Consider the following 19,350-nt stretch of genomic DNA (forward strand, 5'->3'; position numbering starts at 1 on the left):
CATGTCTCTCACTGACTTTCATCCTTTAATTCAAACAGAGTATTTTTGTGCTTTTAAAAGACCACCTGCTGAAAGTGACTTGAAAAAAGGGATGTTGATAAACAGGGACATAATGGTCTTTGACAGAAGAATATGAATCACTAGAAATGCATTCTGCTATATAAGCTCTATCTGTTGTATAAAACAGTGGAGATGTCACTTTATTTTTCTGTTTCTTTGTTTTAGCTCATTTTTTCTACCTTGTCCTGCTAAGCTGGAAAGGTAATGGTAAAAACAATCTCTAATTCCACATGTGTGGGAAAATAGAGCTTTGTCTCTGTTTCTAGTCATTTATGCAATATAAATAAAGGATTATAATAGTTTATGTTTCAAATAAAAAAACATGTGGCATACTTTTATTATGGCTGTGTATGAACAGATGAAACAAAAAGCCAAGTAAGCAAACTGGGGAGACACTTAATCAGATGTAGTGAGATCACTTACGAGGTTCTATAAAACACTCTGTTAAGCATAACGAGCCCTCCATAACTGTAAAGAGTAGATGTGCTTTCTTCAAAATGGAAACACACTTTCTGGAAGTTCTGGGGAAATCTGACATGAAATACATCTTCATAAAATCATAGAATGGTCTGAATCGGAAGGGACTTTAAAGATCACCCAGTTCCAACACCCCGGCCAAGGGCAGGTACACCTTCCACCTTCATTTTACTGCTTTTGCTGCTCCTGCACAGGACTGAAACACACTGTTTGGGGGTTATTTTTGGGGATGCGCAGCAGCGGTCATGTCAAGCATTCCATCCCCTTGCGTCAAGGACTGTGGAGCTGCCCAAAGCACCACTGCTGCCAAGGCTGCCCTGAGAGGCCCTGATGAGGGAACAGTCCACACCACCCCCAGCCATACACCAGGTCTACATTGAATTGAAAGGGAACAGGACTTGCTCGCCCTCCTCAAGGGCAAATCGTGTGCCACCACTTGAAATGGGCAAGTAAAGAAAACAATTACAGTGAAAGTCTTTATGTCTTTCAGAGCCTGGGATTGCAGGATGATAAACTCCGCCAGAGGAGTGCAAACGGGGAGTTTCACTCACAGGTAACAAAAAGGTTTTCCTGGTTATGCCTGTTGTAAGATTTTAAGGATGTAGGGTGTTCTTTCACCATCTTGAGAATAAAGTCTAAAAAAGAGCTAAAATTATCTTGCTATGCTTAAGCTATAGAAGATTTTCAAGAGTAGGTGGAGATCTACTGAGTCAGGCTGAAGATGCTGTTTGTCTCACTGACGAATCGAAGCAACAGCTCTGTGACACTGCAGAAATGGATGTTTTGCTCCAGTGTTGCATTTAAACAGTGCTTTGAGCTGAGCCATGCTGTTTGGTTTCCAATCACCCCCAAATTTCTCCATTTTCTACTGGAGACTGTATGGTCTTGTGTGGGTGAGCATGACCAAAGAAGAGGAGCACAGCCTTAGCATAGCCTAGAAAGGTAAGATCTGAGATCTTTTCTGAGGCTAAAACAGAAGGCAGCAATCTGGGGAAACGTGATATAAACACTTGTGTGCAGGTTGAATCCAACTCCTGAAATTAATGCTGGCCCTTCTCCCCCTTTCTAGAACAGAAATCTGAAATTAAACTCCATCTCTCTATACTTCACTGTTAAAAGGAGTACAGGTTTGGGTCTTGCCCAAAACGTCAACCTCACCACAACAACATAGAAACCTGAAAGATTGTATGATGCAAAATGCACATCCTGGGTTGCACGCAACGGGATCTTGGATTTCAGATATGTCATTGGGTTCCAGGAGATAAATTTTCCCTTAAGACAAGCCTCAGGTACGGAGCCTGGAGGCAGCTTCTACACACACGAAGGCACATGGAGAGGAGAAAATAAATGAGAAAAACTAATGAACTAAGAAAAATATAGGAGACAAAAAGAATTAGAAAAAGGTAAGATTAAAATTGTACAAGAAGTGAGGAAACAGCAAGGTGCTGAGCGGCTGGGAGAAGACAGCGAGCAGAAGATGCCAGGTCAGGTAAGTGGGCACCAGGGGAGCAGCGCATGAGCTCACTTTTTAAACACAGCCAGATAAAAAGTCTCCAGTCTTCACTGCTTGAGGTCCACAGCCATGAGAAGTGTGAAAGTCTAAATACATGGGCAGTCACTCAAGAAGAAGCCCACAAGCCAGTATCTCTCCCTTCATTAGCATAGATTTAAGGGCAAATGCAATTTGAGTTACGGTCTCATTACTGAGATTTAATTACTTTTCCTAAATGTTCTGCAGAACATTTACTTGTACATTGCGAAGTATTACAGCATAGTCACAACTTAGGCTCTCAATTACAGGAGAACTAGGCAGGAAAGTTGAGTTAATTAGAGTCACTGAAGCTTAATCAATTCCTCTGTGTATGCAGAGAAGAGAACGCTGACTTTTAGTCCATTTGTGAAGCCACCTTACCTGTCTGCTACAGGTTATTAAAACCTTCATGCAAAGGGAAAAAGTCAATGGCTGATATCTTAAAATAGCTGTTATTTTGCATTTTCTACATTGGGCTAGGCTCTTTATGTTTCAGTCTCATTGTTGGCAGTTCAAAAGTTTTTGTGGCCAAGACTGTTTCTGACTGCCAGTCAGTAAGCAGCACTTGATCTCTGAAGGCAAAATGCTTTCATTTTGGAGCCTCAAACCAGCACCCCAAGTCTATTTGCAGGAACCCAGGACCTGCACAATGGAGAGTAAAGCTGCAGCTATTCTGCACTTCTGCATACTTTGTCTAGCCTGGCTATAATGCTATTCCTGTTTCTACAGTGGCCTTCCTTTGGAAGGATGGAGATGATCTGCAGGCATGTTGGTGAAGAACTGAATTCACATGATCTGGGAAAATTACAGAAATATTCTGAAATATATGAATTCCAATTTAATTAGGCCAAGTATATATATATATATATATATATGTATGTATATATATATATATATTAATGTATATATGCACAGTCACTACTGAGAAAAAAAAAAACACATGTGCCCAAAAAACAATTTCTCTCACTTCATTAGCACAGATTTAAGGGCAAAGGCTTTACACTTAGGTGTGAATAAATACCAGCACAAGAAGAGCTCATTTCCTGGGTAAAATTAATCCCATCCAAAATTAGACAGTAGCCAGATGAATCACTTCCTAAAAGTGAATGTATGACAGACTAAGATACAGGTATGTTGTAAATCAGGTGTTAACTCCTACTTTTCATTCTCTCTGTGCAGTTAATGGAAACAGGCCTCAATTAGCTTTTGGGCTTGTCCTGTAGAGGTATTAGCTAAATTCACCACATCTGATTCAGTTTGTTGAGGCCAGGCACTTCATTTTTATGACTTACCATGCCTGCATTAAGTACCTATTTTAGGCATGCAAAATCCAGACCGGTAGGAAGTCAGAGGAGGTCAAAACCTAATGACATTAACATCAATATCCAATTCAGTTCTGCATGATGTGAACAAAGAGCACCAGTTATGTTCCTAAAAAGGAACTGGCTACGCAGGTGCCAATCTGGAAAGAAAATGAGAAATAGCTCCTGGAAGAAAATAAAATGTACACATGAGATCAGTGAGATCCAAATGCGTACTGGATGACTTCATTCTGCTTTGAAACTGAGTGGATGCTTAGTAGATGCACCTACGCAGGATGGTGGGTGTACTTCAACTTATGGCAATATTGCATGCTTTTTCTAAGTCACATTTGCATTCCGTGTAAAAGAAATCAGGTATGTACACATGTGCAAACACACAGAGCTGAGAGAGAAACTATTTTACTGAATATGTTTTAAAAGTGGTGAATATGTTTAAAAGTGGTGTCCTGTTTTACAATATAGGCTGAACTTGGGGAGGTTTCCATTATAAGCTATAGAAAGCAGGTGTCAAAGCATACTGCCATTCAGAATTTAAAAACAAATGGCCAAATTAATATTGATAGCAACATAGCATCATCTATTCTTCTCTTGGCAACAGTCATAGAAAAAGCCCTTGTTAAATCAGCCTATTAATTCTCAGTTTCCCTCTTTATTTTCTGCCAGTGAAAGCAAAATTGAAGTATACATTTCTGTGAGTACTATTTTATGCCTTTCTGTATCACAAATGACATTTCATATTTCCGTGACTTCAGCGCCAGATGTATCATGAACGTTTTTGCAATAAGATCTTCAAAATTCTCTAATGCGCTAGGAAGGAGAAGCAGCGTGGCGGCGGAGGATCGACCACCAGCAGATGGCATTCAGTCCCTGCAAGTCCTCCAGCAGCAGCAGCAGCAGGTACCCAACGCTGCACTTGCAGCACATCAGCATAATATGTGGAATCATGCGAGAAGCAGATAGTTAACCCTAAGTTATTTTCCCATCATTTGACAAAATGCTCCTTTCAGAGCACTATTTTGTTTTTTCTGTCATTTAAGAAAGAGCTCATACATAAGCACTATATAGAGATAGATTTGCCACATCAGAGCAGTAGGATTTTATATTCACTTTATATTCACAGCATAGGTACTACCCACTGCAAGCCAGTCTGTCTGGCCTAGTATTTTCTTTATGTAATAGCAGCTTTCCATGAATAACTGGTGGAAGAACCTGACCTTCCTTCCCAGTTCAATAGCATCTTTATTCTACTGCTCTTTATGTTCATAAATACTCTGCTAAGGTAATAAAACTATAAATTTAAATATTTGTAGTAATAATTTTAAAGCATTTTATGGCTAGAAATATATATGGTGAACAGAAAGTTAAAACTGGATTCAAGTAAGATTTTTTTTCTTCAGACAAAACTGGGCTTTACTGCCATGATGGTACAGACTGAGGGAACTTTGATAATTAAGCTACACTGTCGGCCCTAAGACTCTGATGCGAGATGTATCAGGCATGGAGGTGCTGGGATGCGGGGCCAGATGTGCAGCTGCCCTGACTGCCGGCATCCTTCAACCGCAGACACGCAGAGTGGGAAAGGGGGGTCACTGCACTGATCGAGCTGGCAAACGGATGGACAAATATAGGCCCATGAAGAAAAACAAAGAGAAAGAGCAAGTAACCTCATTTCAGTCAAGAAAACAAACAAAATGCAATGCAGAATGGTAGCTCATCTGGAGTTTCAGTAATGTGCTTACAGTGACATTAAAAGCAGGTATTACCTGTTCTAAGAGATTCTGAAGCCTCTCTATTTCACAGTCTATTACAAATTTCTTTTCTTGCCTTCGGTCCAGGTCTTCTAAAAGCCGCCTGTAGCTGGCATCATTAAAATTCTCCACGCAGATGGCACTGACTTGCCAGCTATTTTGTCCCGCTTTTTCCATAATAGCTTGAAGTATTGAATAACCTAAAAGAAAAGGATACAATACATTAGTAACACAAGTATTGCATTTTTTGAATAGGAATTGCCCTTAATCAATATTACGTCTCTTAATATTTGCTCCTGCGGGCAAGGGAATGAAACTGTATCTCTACCTATGCTGCTAGCCATAATCAGTGCACGGTATGCAATTAACGGAAATTACAATTGCTGTGATCAGAATCCTTGGAATGATTCTCAGCATCATGGATAATCATCATATGATTTATACACAGAAACTCTTGACATAGTCAAGTACTCGGCTTCTCAGATTGGTTTTGTACAGGTTTCTCTATTCGGGCGTTTCAGGATACAGTGAAGAGAAACTCTGAGCCTACTTGTTCCCAGAAGTATTTGTACATTACAAAAGTAGTATATTAGACATTCAAATGCTTTCCTTTTTTTTTTGGTTGGACATTTTTTTTGTTGGATTTTTTTGGTCAAGATTTAATCCAAGCAGCTATTAATGCTTCTTAATAAGAGTTCATTTTTTCATTTATTTATACATATATATGACAGTATAGATGTGAGAATAGAAATTATATTGATCTATTTCAGAGATCCTATATAAGCTTTAATCAATGTGTGTAGAGTGCCTAGAGGTCAATGAATGAAGGGCACTATAGCAGCATTAATTACTACTACTGGCAGGATTATTGCTCTTTATCAGTATTTGAGGTCCCCTTTGTCATTTTTGAGCCCGCTGACAGAAGTTTCCACCTGGACTTACAGGGCAGGCTCCCTGCCCACAGCCTCAGTGTCCCCTGACCCACCAGCCCTTTGCCTTCTTCCCTCTTCTAATTTTTTCTCACTGGGGATGAGCAGTGCAGAGGCAGCCAAGGAGCTTGTGACATATCTCAGGACAGCTTGCAAGTCTAGCCTTGACTTGCCCAACAAGTTCCTGAAGTAAGAAGCATGTGTAATTACATCTTTTATCTAGAATAAATGGTGAATATGTTTAAAGCAATGAAGTTTGCACACCTCAGATCCAGAGTCAATGTTTAAGAAAGACAAGAAGGACAGATATGTTTGTCAATGACATACTGATACAAATGGTACAATTCAGAGAAGGTCCCCCTGTCTAGAATCGTAACACAAAATATCATGGCTTTTTACTCATTATCTAGCTGATTTTTTCCCCCTAGCTTTAAATTAAAGATTTCACCTCTCGAAAACTATCCTTAGTGATGCAGCTACACAGTGGTGTCTCCTTTCTCTCTCGACAAGAGGGTTCCATGCCTGAGTGCAGTGACCCCCAGCTGTGATTTTAATGCACCTGAAGATGACAGCACATGACAGCTTCCCCATAAAAAGTACTATCAGACATTTCCACAGACTGCAAGAGGAATCTTTCTAAGTCACATGTGGGAAAGAGTTTTTGGAGTGTGCTGTTGCTAACTGATTAATTGTCAGCAGACCTACAAACCCAACAAAACCTAAGTTTGCCTCCAGTAAAATAAATGTAGACAACAGTTTTATCAGAATGTGAAGATTCAGGATGCATGAGACACTAATTCTCTTGCAAATCCAAGAGCAGATCTTTTTATACTGGCTCCTATGACATTTGCAGTCCTTGAAATATTAACTTAAAATCTGTATCTTCTTACCATTAGGAAGTAGCACTCTGAAATGAACATTTATTATTTTTTTTTTCAATTCAGATGACATATTAAAGATAAAAATACAAACATTTATAATGCATACATAAAATGCATAACATTTTATCATATAAATGAGACATTTATTTTATCTTAGGAAATGAATTAAAATACTTGATGTATTGAGTATTAAACCATTTCTGTATAGAGCATATATTTTTAACCCAATCACTGTTATTTTTTTCAAAGAACCATACAGCTTTCCTGTTAATTGCTGCATAATTATTCTGCTTTTCCTGTTGCTATATTCAATCTCTTTTTGCCTGTAATTATCTCTGCAAATCATGATGAGATTCTTTCCCAAACATTGTATTTCTTGCTTCATTTCCTATTCATTTCCATATATAGCCATACATTAAAACTCCTACAGTGTTACAGGGGTTTCTGCTTCAATTACACTGTAACTTTGACTTGATCTTTGCTAAAAAGGCAGTCAACTTTTACTTAATTCAGCTTCCTGACACAAATTAACATTTTCTTTGATTCAGAATGAATGGTGTTTGTAACAGCAATTGACATCCCCTCATTCCGTTCTGATTTTGCTTGGACAACTTTACCAAGATGTGTTTTGATCAAACTGGGAATTCATCCCAGCATAAAGCACCACAGATATCAAACAAACACATAGAAAAGCTTTTCTTCTACCTTGGATCAAGGTTTCACTTGCCACATTTCATTAGCAACTGCCTTCATTTAGGCATTTGAAGCTTCTGTAGCTTCTTGTCAATAGCTGGCATGCAGATGTGAGTTTTTACGGTATCATGTCTTTCATGTACAGCTAAATGGTAGAAACTGGATATGGTGCAACATCTCCATCAGAAGAGTTCAGAATCCCTGTGCAAGTAATCAGTTGCATAGTTATCTATTCAGTGTGCAGGAACGATTTTTAATAGACTGACAAGGGTGGAGTTTAAATAGAATGAATAAAGGCATTCACAGCCTCAGTTGGCATAAAAACAAGTCATGCTGAGGAGAATGCTTATTTGTCCAAAATAATTGGCTACAGCTAACAGAGAAAAAAAAAATAGGTGTATGTAGAGCTGCAAACTTTTTATAAGACAAAAAAACCCTGAAACTGACCTGGGGTAAGTCTCAGACACTGAGCGCAGCATCTCTGTTTAGACAAAATGGTTACATTTCAGAAAGATGTTTGGTCAAGTAAAGACAGTAGACATGAATCTTATAGGTATTTATTTTTTGGTTATCTGCTGCTTATCCTCAGTTATGCTACAGACAGATGAATGATTCATTTTATTGAGTACATCCCGTTCTATGTATTGTGGAACACTATTTGTTGCATAAAAGCAAACTAAAAAAAAAAACAAGCTAACTCATATCAGCTGAGCTACACAATCAATGTTTTTTGAAACAACATTAGTTAAAAATATGTTTAGGTCTATGTCAATAAATAAAAGTAAGATAAGTTTGGAGGTCTGTATCAAGAAGCTCCTGGTCTTTCCCAGAGGTTTTTTGGACTTTTTTTTTTGTTTGTGTTCTAATTAGCAAATCTATGAACAACATAGAACACCAATACAACCACCAGGAAACACAGACGAATCCTTACTAAACACGAATACACTATATACAAGAATGGTTTCTTTTGCTCTTTATGGTACCAGGATTTTGAAGAATTTTCCTCAAATAACCTGGGATAAGAAGCTTCACAGCTGCTTTTTGTAGGTAATTGCTTAAATGTAGATAGTACTGACAACTGCTTAAGGACCAGTAATACCAATTGCACCTCAATACACTGGAACGAAACCAGAGACAGGGAAAGTCTGCAATGACTTCGTTTTCTTAATAGCTTCTCTCCTTGCTTTTCTGTTCTCTAGTCAGGTGGAATTGTGAGGATCTAACATACTGTTATTTTTTTTTTTTTTTCCCAAAAAGATACCACATAGTCATGATGTTGGGAAAAGAAAGAAACATGAAAATGAAGATTTACTCTATTATTTTCCTGTAAAATCAGAGGGAGATGCCTACCACAGAAAATCTACATATTGGGATTGATACTACAGCTAAATACCTTACAAACAAAATCTCAGATTTTTTTTTAATGCCGCTTCCCTTATTCCACACTCTGTTGGCATTTTTCCATTGCAAAATGCATCAGCCACACAAAACCAATGTCAGATGTGCTCCTGGTCTTATGTCTGTTTTCAGAAAGATTAGTACATCTTCAGAGAGACTGAGATGTCTTCTGGAGGCAAAAGTTTGTAAAACCCTTGACCAATTTGGGTATTTAGAATACATTTGGGTACTTAGAATACATTCTAAGTGCAGGAGTTTGGGAGCCCAGGATTCCTCTCAGTCACTGCAACATTGTTGCAATTGGAGACTATACACAACCACCCTCCACCCAAGTAGCTGAAGTCACAGGTAATCTTTTTGATTTTAAAAGTTCAGTGGCCTTTCAGGTTTTTTATTTGTCTTCTGCTGTACCAGCTAGGCTTTCCTCTATCCAATTTGATTTCAGCAGTCGATGACTTAATTTCAGTTATTTCCATTTAAATGAAAAGTAAAATCTGATATCTAAATCTCTTCAGTGTGTTCAGAATAAACTGAAGAGAGAAGCATTTTCTTGACTTATTTTTCTGCTGGAATGCACATGCTTGGCTTGTTTCCTTTTTTTCCATCCCCCCCCCCTTCTTTTTTTCTTTTACTGCTTTCTTGCTTTCATTGGAAATTTTTCAGCAATCACTTACAGTGTTATAATTAAATTTCAATAATTTTAATGTTCCAGCAGCCTTTTCATTCTGGGAAACCACTTCCTCTAAGTGCATGCAATTGTTCATGATGGCCTTGCAAAGAGACAGAAAGCAAAGTGGCTGCTTGCTCCAAACAGTAGCACACCGAGTAATATTTTTTATTTTGGAATTATTGTGCAAGAAATAACTTAATATTGATTTTCTATGATGAAGAGGATGCAATATTTACATATTATTACTGTATTTTACCCTGGCTAGCAGACTGACAATACCAAATGACACAAGTTAACAGGTTAATACAGTTGGAAGCAGAATATGCAACGTATTTGTTATGGCCACAGGAACAGAAAACATCTCTGATGAACATGGGTCTTTTCCAAGGATGAGGATCATATACTGCACATTACTGAGATGCAAATTCATTTTCTTCTCTTTCTGGGCCCAATTAACTTTCAAATTGGAATTGATCCTATTCCCAAGATTAGCTATGATCCCAACAGCCACAGACACCGAAATGCTGGAGCTATTTTATGAATGCTACTTCCATCTATTGGAATTCATATTAGGATCAGAAGAAGAAATAAATTTGTTATAAATCCAGCACAGCAGAAGTGAAGAATAAATGATCAAATCATTTAGTATGGATAAGCCAATATATTTGACATTCAGGATTGGATTCATGTCACTTAGCTCTAGCTGTCTGTAAAGTAGTTGTCTAAGCTAATAATCCAGGCTTTCAAAGGAGAGACATATACCCCATAAAAAAAGCATTTTTTTTTTCTTAGATATCTATCTCAGAGGTGCTTTTCTATTTCTCCAATGAATAACCGAAGGAGTCTAGACATGAGTTTTAGTGAAAATAACTACCATTTATCTAGCCAAATCTTGGTGAGATGAACCCAGACACTACAGTGATGAAAACCACACAAGAAATTTACAGTATGACTGATGCATGAATGTACATTCAACAATAGCTACAAACATCAAACTCAATTGTATTCTAGTTTTCCTCAGTATGACCAATCCCTTTTTATTAATATATGGTTTTGTTTTAAATTTTGGGCAGTATACAGCTTTCAGAATTCAAACACAATCAGTAAGATTTAGAAAATCTATCATATAACCTTTGACACACGATAACTCATTTGCATGGCTGATTTTCTCTGCATGTGGAGTTGGAGATAGAGCATTCAACAAAAGTACATACAATCTCATCAATTTAGACAATATTGTAAAAGCTAGAACTACAGGTGTGTTCTGAGTCCTTCTTGGTTCTAATTCACAGAAATGACATGTAGACTGGAAAATAAGACAGGCAGCTCATGAAATAATCCCATGTATTCCTCTCTCTCCCTCCATCCCCCAAGACAGATAAATTATATTTAAATCATTCTAGACAGGTATCTTTCTTTGGCCTTAAAAATGCCTAAAGAGTAACTTCCTAGCAAATATATTAATTGCATAATTATCCTTATCATCAGGAGATGTTACCTAAAGTCTAACCTAAGTCTCTCTTGGCACAATTTAAAGCCACTCATTCTTGTCCTATCTCTAGTAGGCCTGTAGGGCAGTTTGTTCCCTTCTTCTTTAAAGCAATGGTTTACATAACTGAAGACTGCTATGTCATTTCTGTCTGCACTACTGTTGCTGAAACATGATTCTTTCAGGTTTTCTTTGTGAAACATGTTTTAGTCTAGATTCTGACAGTTTTCCTCACTTTCCTCCAGATATGTTGCCATTGATCCAAGTCTTTCCTGAAGTGCACTGGTGAAAATGGGATGTATTTTACAGATGTACTCCAAAGTGCACACAACCCTTTCAACTTTTTATCATCTGCAAGTTTAACAACTGTATTCTGGAATTCTTCATCCAAGTCATTAACAAATATACTGGTAAAACCTGCAACTGGAATGGATCACTACTTAATACTTCTTTATTTGACAGTGAACCTCATATATTCTTTCTGAGTTCAAGTATGTGACTGGTGTTCTACATATCTTCTACAAATTTCATCAAGACAAAATTTGTTTAGCTCCTTTGTGGTGGGTTGACCCTGGCTGGACACGAGGTGCTCACCAAAGTCACTATATCAGCCACTCCATCACTCCCCTCCTCAGCTGGACAGGAGACAGAAAATACAACAAAAGGCTCGTGGGTCGAGATAAGGACAGGGAGAGATCACTTAGCAACTACCATCATGGGCAAAACTGACTAAACTCAGAGAAATTAGTTAAATTACCAATCAAGTCAGAGTAAGGTAAGGAGAAATAAAAACAAATCTTAAAAACACCTTCCCCCCACACCTCCCTTCTTCCCAGGCTCAACTTCACCCCTCATTTCTCGACCTCCTCCCCCTGAGTGGCACAGGGGGATAGGGAATAGGGGTTGCAGTCAGATCATCAAATGTTGTTTCTGCTGCTCCTTCCTTCTCAGGAGAGGACTCCTCACACTCTTCTGCTGCTCCAGCATGGGGTCCCTCACATGGGAAACAGTTCTGCATGCACTTCTCCAATGTGGGTTCTTCCCACAGGCTGAAGTTCTTCATGAACTGCTCCAGCCTGGGTCCCTTCCACAGGGTGCAGTCCTTCAGGAACAGACTGCTCCAGCCTGGGTCCCCCAGGAAGTCACAAGCACTTCCAGAAATCCTGCTCCAGAGTGTGCTCCTCTCTCCACAGAGCCACAGGTCCTGTCAGGAATGTGTTCCAGTGTGGGCTTCCCACAGGGTCACAAACTCTTTTGGGCATCCACCCCTCTGGCGTGGGGTCCTCCCTGGGCTGCAGGTGGAGATCTGCTCCACCATGGGACCTTCATGGGCTGCAGAGGGACAGGCAGCCTCACCACGATCTGCACCACAGGCTGCAGGGAAATCTCTGCTTGGAGCACCTCCTGCCCTCCTCCTTCACTGACCTTGGCACCTGCAGGGTTGTTTCTCTCACATATTCTCACTCCTCTCTTCCAGCTGCTGTTGTGCATGTGCTGTTTTTTTCCCCTTCTTAAATATGTTATCCCAAAGGTGCAGCCCCCATCACTGATAGGCTTGGCCATGGCCATCGGTGGGTTCATCTCAGAGCCAGCTGGCATTGGCTCTGTTGGGCATAGGGGAAATCTTGCCACACAAACCCAATACAATAATTTAGCAAAATTTCATCTGAAATGTGCAAAAATCATTCTAGAATGAGACATCTGTTTTTTTTCCCAATGTCTACAAAACCCGTTCCTTTGTGATGCAAGGATTTTTTTTTTTAATTTCACGTGATTTGTTCTTAGAAAAAAAAAGTTTGGGTTTAATTAGCTTTCCAAATTCCGTGCATTTTCAAATTTATCTGTTATGATGTAGGTTGTAAATTAAGTCATCTACACTATCAACGGCCAGGATAATTTTATTACAGATGGTTCTGAAACAAAACTGAGGAAATGATGGATCCAGTTTAGCCATCTCCTGGACAGCTGTTTTGCTGTCATATTTCAGAATATTTGATGATAAAGGATCCTTTATAGTCTGCATTTATGTCTATTGCCTCCCTGAGATCCATAACCTTGAATAGCTTCTTGGTGTTGTGAGACACCTCCAAAACAAGCTCTAACAGTAGTTAATGGTCAGACTTTCTGTCCTCCTTTCCCTTAATTCTGTAGAGGCCAGTACCTGTGCAAATTCATCTTCAGTATTTACTAATCCTATTTTCCTGATGAAGACATAAAGTTACAAGAAAATGCTTTCAATATATTGCAAACGTGACCTTTTTTTTTTTTTTTAAAAAAAAAAAGGAACCTTAAATGTAAGTTACATGCTTTCAGTGAGCATATGGGAGCAGGTTTGGCATCCTCCACAATGGGAATTCATGAACAAAGATTCACGCTATTTCAGGTCCCATTTATGCTACACCCACTCTGCAGGAAGACTTTTCCCCTTCTTTGCATTACAGAGTCTGCAACCTTCATATGAAACAGAGTGTAAAGGTGTCTCATCAAAACACTAAGTGATAGAGATGAGTAGAAACTGGAGAGCCACTGATAGTTTTTCTTGTTCTTTCACAGTTTTCAGATAGCATTACCCTTCCCACCTTACCAAATGCCTTCAAACTAATGTCAAATGCAGCACCCTTTCTTATGACAAGCATACACAGAGATGAATACATACAAGCATACTTACAGATATATGCCAAAAGTACATTTACGTACTTTGTTAACATTTTATATTTTCTTTGCTTTTCTTTGCCTATTATTTAGCTGGCTCAGGTGAGAAGTCTTTGGCTTCTCTGAAGTTTACAAGCAGCAACAAAGCCACATTCCTAGCAAATTTTGTCAAATTCTTACTGCAGAACTTTGACTGCTAAATCAGAAACTGTATGTAATTTGAGTGTTATTAGAACCTCACAAACTATTACCTTAAAAAAAACCCAAAACAAAACAAAACAAAAAAAAAACCAAAAAACAACACAATCAAAAACCAGCAGTTAAGCTGGCTAGGCTTACTTTCTGTCAGGCCAGCATTTTAAAGTAACTGTAGAGGGTATATAGTCTCTCTGAATAACTAGGTATCTCGTATGTCATCTTAGGGTGATCATTAGGGCTGATGTGTCTCAGTATTTTTTTTAAAAAAGGAGAGAAAACAGGAAGAATTGAACTTATTTTGGAAGTAAATACACTATGTTCAAATATTTAACTTATTACCTTTTTTCTTTGTTGTTCTTATTACTATTTATTTGACAAATATCCAGCTTAGTTGTAAATGCTCCTTGCTTTTATACATTATGGCTTAAGCTTTTCTTCTTTAGAGCAATGTCTTAAAATAAAAATTCTTCATTTCACTAAAACCTATAGCCTGTAATGTTGATAGTAATTAATTGTCTTCCTCATATATTATATTCAAATTCAAATTCATATATTATATTCAAAATTATTTTCCAGAAGTTGCTAGCTTCCCAACAACTTACCTCTCTAGTCTCAGTTTAATAGGATTTTATTTGCCCTGTAATGGTATAAAATTGTACATAGACTTTTGTCTAAACAACATCCAAAAGAACCATGTCAAATAATATTAAGACTGCAAGCTAAAGCACTCAAGAGCTGGCATATCTTAAAATTAGCAGTACCCTAATGTATTCTAATTAGTGTATTATGGCACTGTCTTTCATTATATTGTCACGTACTACTTTTCCTCACAAGGCATCTGCCTCAGCCTGCGTGTAAGATTCTTGTGCCCTAGGACAAAACTGACTCTGAGCACTAAATTAGGACCTTGATATCACAACTTCTGCCTCCTTTCTATAGGGATGTGTTAGAAAACTAGTATTTTACTACAAAATATCCAACAATCTCTGCCTATCAGCATTCATGGAGTGCTGTTTTTAATACATACATGAGAGGAAAATGTAAGAACAATCTTCAGACTGAAACAATAAGCATTCGCACCAAGAAGCATTCATTTTAAGGGAGTCAGAGCCTTAATTCTATCTCTATGCATGTGTGGCCACGTCACTATTTATTGGTGGCTACACAGCATATAATTTATAGGATCTTACTCCTTGTCTAAGTTCTACTTGTAGATCACAGGCACATTATTTCTGATTTTAAATTTCAATTGTGTTAAGATCTTTTTGAAATCTGTACTCTCAAGTAGTTAACTTTTTCAGAAAAATGTAGTATGTCCTCAGAAGAAAGGTTGTAAAATTTGGATGCTCTGACTATAATATGGTTCCCTATTGATTGAAACACATCTGGGATAAGCCTTGCTATGTCTTTTAAACTTACACACAGACAAGAAATTATTAAAAGTTGACACTCTTCATGCCCACCACCAAACAACTAAGTTTACAGATAAGCCTAAAGATCTGTGATTTCATTCCAGTTCCTAAAACTAACTCCTAGTTCTTCTGATGTAGACCAGAATTAAGATGCAAATCATTCTTTTTGGACTGCAATAACGATTTGGGAAGCATCCAAAGATTTAATAAACTGGCTTTCATTGAAGTGTAATGATATTGAATAATCTTGCACCTCCCAGGCATTTCAGCTGAGGGGCTTGAAGCATCACTCTCAATTAAATCCTGAAAATGGCTTAGAACCTGAATTTCTAGAAAAGAACAAAATCCTACAAGGAAAAAAACCAAAAGTGAAAAAGCATTTTAATAAATTCTTCTATATTACATATATATGTATATATGGAAATACTTAATATGAATCTCTGCAAAACAGCATACAAAGCAGTGACAGAATTTTTAAAGGAGGAAAATTAACAAATACAGTTTGTTTCAGCTTCTTCTACCCTATCCCTCCTCTTCTCATCCCTCCTCTGAAAAGAACGTATGGGGCAAAAGGCAGTTTGTAACCTTGCCTCATTTGAGTGTCTTCACAAGCACTATTATCACAGTCATAGATATGCAGAACCAATCTTTTCCGGTAATGCTATGAGTAAGACAGCTAATGTAATATCTAGGTACTTGAATAGAGAAACAAGGAAGTTGAAGGATGGAATAATACCATCTTTATACAGGACACTGGACAAGTCCTACATGACTAAAACTCTTCTTAAAAATTAATGCTAAAATATTTGACAGAGTTCAAAGCAGCAAATCAGAATGATTTGAGGCCAATATATAAAACATGCCTTGGAGTAGGAGACTTACAGGAGAATTGATCTCAATTCAAAGCCTGATGGCTAAGTCTGAGCTACTTACTCCAGTCTCCTGCAGGCACAGAAGGGAAGCAGGCACCCTCTGAGGGCAACTCATAAAACCCCTTATCACCTATCTCACGTATTTTCAGAAATCTCCCCAGGTTTAAAATGAAAAATCCCAATATTATTATTTTTCAGGTTCAATGCCTTGAACAGTATTAACATAGTACTGTGCAGGACTAAAAGCAGCCTGCAATATTAGCAAAGCATCTGTTTGCTACTCACATGCCTTTTAATTTAAGTTCTGTTTTGTACCTACTTTTTACATACAGGGACACAACTTTTCATTTAAGTAGAATTAAAAGTTAGGTTACTTTTATGCTTCTCTTGTGCAGGATGGGCAGTTACATGTAGGTTTTCTCTGATTATTCTGGTGAAAGGATTTGCATACAATTACACAGACAATTTCAGTTCCTAGCAGGAACAAACACAGGATGAAGTAAGTACTCACTATATGATTAGACTAATTTATTACGTCCCACTGAGGCAAGCTATATTCCAAGAAGTAATCATAAACTCATGTTCAAAGCTCTGGTAGAATGAATGTATTTAACAATTCAAATTAAATTCCAGCTGCAGGAACTGACATTTAGTGGAAAACATGGAAATGGGCGAGGTATAATGAAAAGATAACAGGTAAAAGAATACAGACATTAAAAGCTGTGGTTGGCCTGTCTGAAAACAGGCCAGGATAGAAAATCGCAATAAAATCCTGGCAAGTTTCTTGTATTAAATATATGTTGATCTGGACTTCAGTTAGTTTTAACTGACCTTGGCATTAATGTCTGAAAATGAACACAGTGACCAGTCAATAACTGCTCCATAAAAGTTAAGTGCCTGTGACGTTTCATTATACAGTGGCACTTGAGCTGACCATTTTTGAAAGCATATCGTCTTAAGAACTTTGCTCATTTTAGATCTGAGTATTTTTCCTTCCCTGAACAGCTGTTTATTCACCGAAAAGTGCACTCTGGTGACATCCCAAGTCTTAATGAACATGAGTGAGATTTTCTAAATAGGACTCACCAGAAGAAAATAGGACAAATGTTTCAAAAAAATGGAAATAGCATTTAATAAAAATGGACATTCCTTATATATTTCAATTTAGGATATTTCTATGAATAGAAATAAAAGCCGTAATTTGGTTTTCTCATAAGTGTTCCCTAGGAGCTCAATAGTAGCAAGATACCCACTCTCCCTGCTGCAAAACATGGGACTCTGCATGTGTCACTGGATGGCCCTGAGGCCACCATGTCATGATCATTAGGACTGAGAGTGTCCTGGGTGGTATAGTCTTCATCTCTCCATCCAGAGTAGCTCCACAGCATAAAAACAATGCTAAAATATCACCAAGGCTGAGAAAGACAGAGAAAATTACTCTGCAGCCTGGTATAAAGAATCAGAGAGGTGGCAAAATTTTATTGCAATATTTGCTTCAGTGGCTATGTAGTTTATAAAAGAATATCAAAAAAAAAGATGCACAGAGTGTGGGAAGTGGCTGAAAAAACTTAAGGAGGTGAAAAAAAAAATACAACAGAGGGACTCCCTCTAGCTAAGAGGAATGAGAAGCGAGAACCCAGTAAATGATAAATAGATATAAAATACTTTATAAGTCCTTTATAAGTCCTAGAATATATGTTTGGCATTTTAGACTGTACCTTAAGTTGAAAATAAAATATTAAATAGGGTCTGATTTCAGCTGTACTAGTGTAAAACCAGAAAAATCCCACTTTCACCACATTTTTTGAGGTTGCAACTGCTGTACTTGGAAATTAAATCTATTTCTGAAAAAGGAGATGATAACCTAACCCATCTAACTACACAATATTATTTAATTTATCTTGACTTTTCTTATAAATTCCTGCCTGGAACAACTCCATGCTTATTGCTCAAAAACTACTGTGGAAAAAACCTCCTTCCCACTAATGCTTTTTTATATGTTTTGGCTTCTGCTTCCACTGCTCTTTTCAATGTGACTGATGAGATATTATTTCATAACAGAGCATCTTAAACAACATAAATTACCGCAACTGTCTTATTTTCCTCAAGAGATACAATGCAGATTTACATTTTCCAGTCTGCTTCATGCAGCAATGCCCAGCCTTTTCAACCTAAGGACTGAAATGTTATTCCAAAAAGGTCAGTGGGCCACAATTAATACTTGAGGGCATTTTCTCTGGAAGCAAAGTGGAAGGGAGCAGATAGCACACCCAGCTCCTTCGCTGGGAATCCTTAAGTGCTTCCCAGACACCTGGCTACAGCTGTAAAATTGCATATAATTCCTTAAGCACACCACGTTTTGCTTGTGTTACTGAAGTTGTGCCTCCCGGCAGCCTGAAGGAAGGCTCAGACGGCACCTTGGGCTGTGACTCCAGGCTGAGATGTACATGGTACCATCTCCCCAGGTACAAGAGACAGGGTGACCTCGTTCCTCTTGCCAAAGTTACCAGCTAAATCTGGTTCTAAGTCATTGAGCCAGATCTCAGGCTAATTAATTACAAATAAACAAACATCACCATTACAGAAACTGGACATTTGCCTATGCCTCTTATGAGATGGTTTTATGAGAGACAATTTGCACAGACATAAGCAGCAGCAGGAGTTTCCCTGCTGAGCTGTTAACATTGGAGATGATAGGAGGACAACAATCTCAATATTTACACACTGGAGGATGTTTCCATCAAAAAACCTTGTGAGAAGTTGTGTGCAGGCCCTGCCCTGTTGGAAGGAGGGTGTGAATTTGCAAAGGGCTCATGTGTGGGGTTCTCCCGCCCAGAGACCTCTGTCTCAGGGCCTGGCAGCCTCCATGGGCTGGAGCTGCCCTGAAGCACCATGTTTCAAATGTCTCCCAAGGTTGCTCAAGACAGACACGAAGAAGAAACATAAAACATCTGTTCATGGAAGAACATGGTACAAGATACCAGTTTTACTTACATTTAGCATTCTATTGATGATGGC

General features: G+C 38.2%; 1 protein-coding gene across 3 annotated transcripts in view; it reads right to left on the bottom strand.

The window, feature by feature from the left end:
- GRIA4 (glutamate ionotropic receptor AMPA type subunit 4) overlaps nt 1–19,350 on the bottom strand; it is a gene marked incomplete at its 3' end in the record, with an annotated part of 226,870 nt that overhangs the window by 89,216 nt on the left and 118,304 nt on the right. For all 3 annotated transcript variants that reach the window (XM_082066008.1, XM_082066009.1, XM_082066010.1), the window contains exon 4: nt 5,154–5,338. In XM_082066008.1, the coding sequence (XP_081922134.1) occupies nt 5,154–5,338 (185 nt within the window). The remainder of the gene's footprint in view (nt 1–5,153; nt 5,339–19,350) is intronic.

This window comes from Streptopelia decaocto (genome assembly GCF_964273445.1).
Source record: "Streptopelia decaocto genome assembly, chromosome: 1".
NCBI classification, from domain to species: Eukaryota; Metazoa; Chordata; class Aves; order Columbiformes; family Columbidae; genus Streptopelia; species Streptopelia decaocto.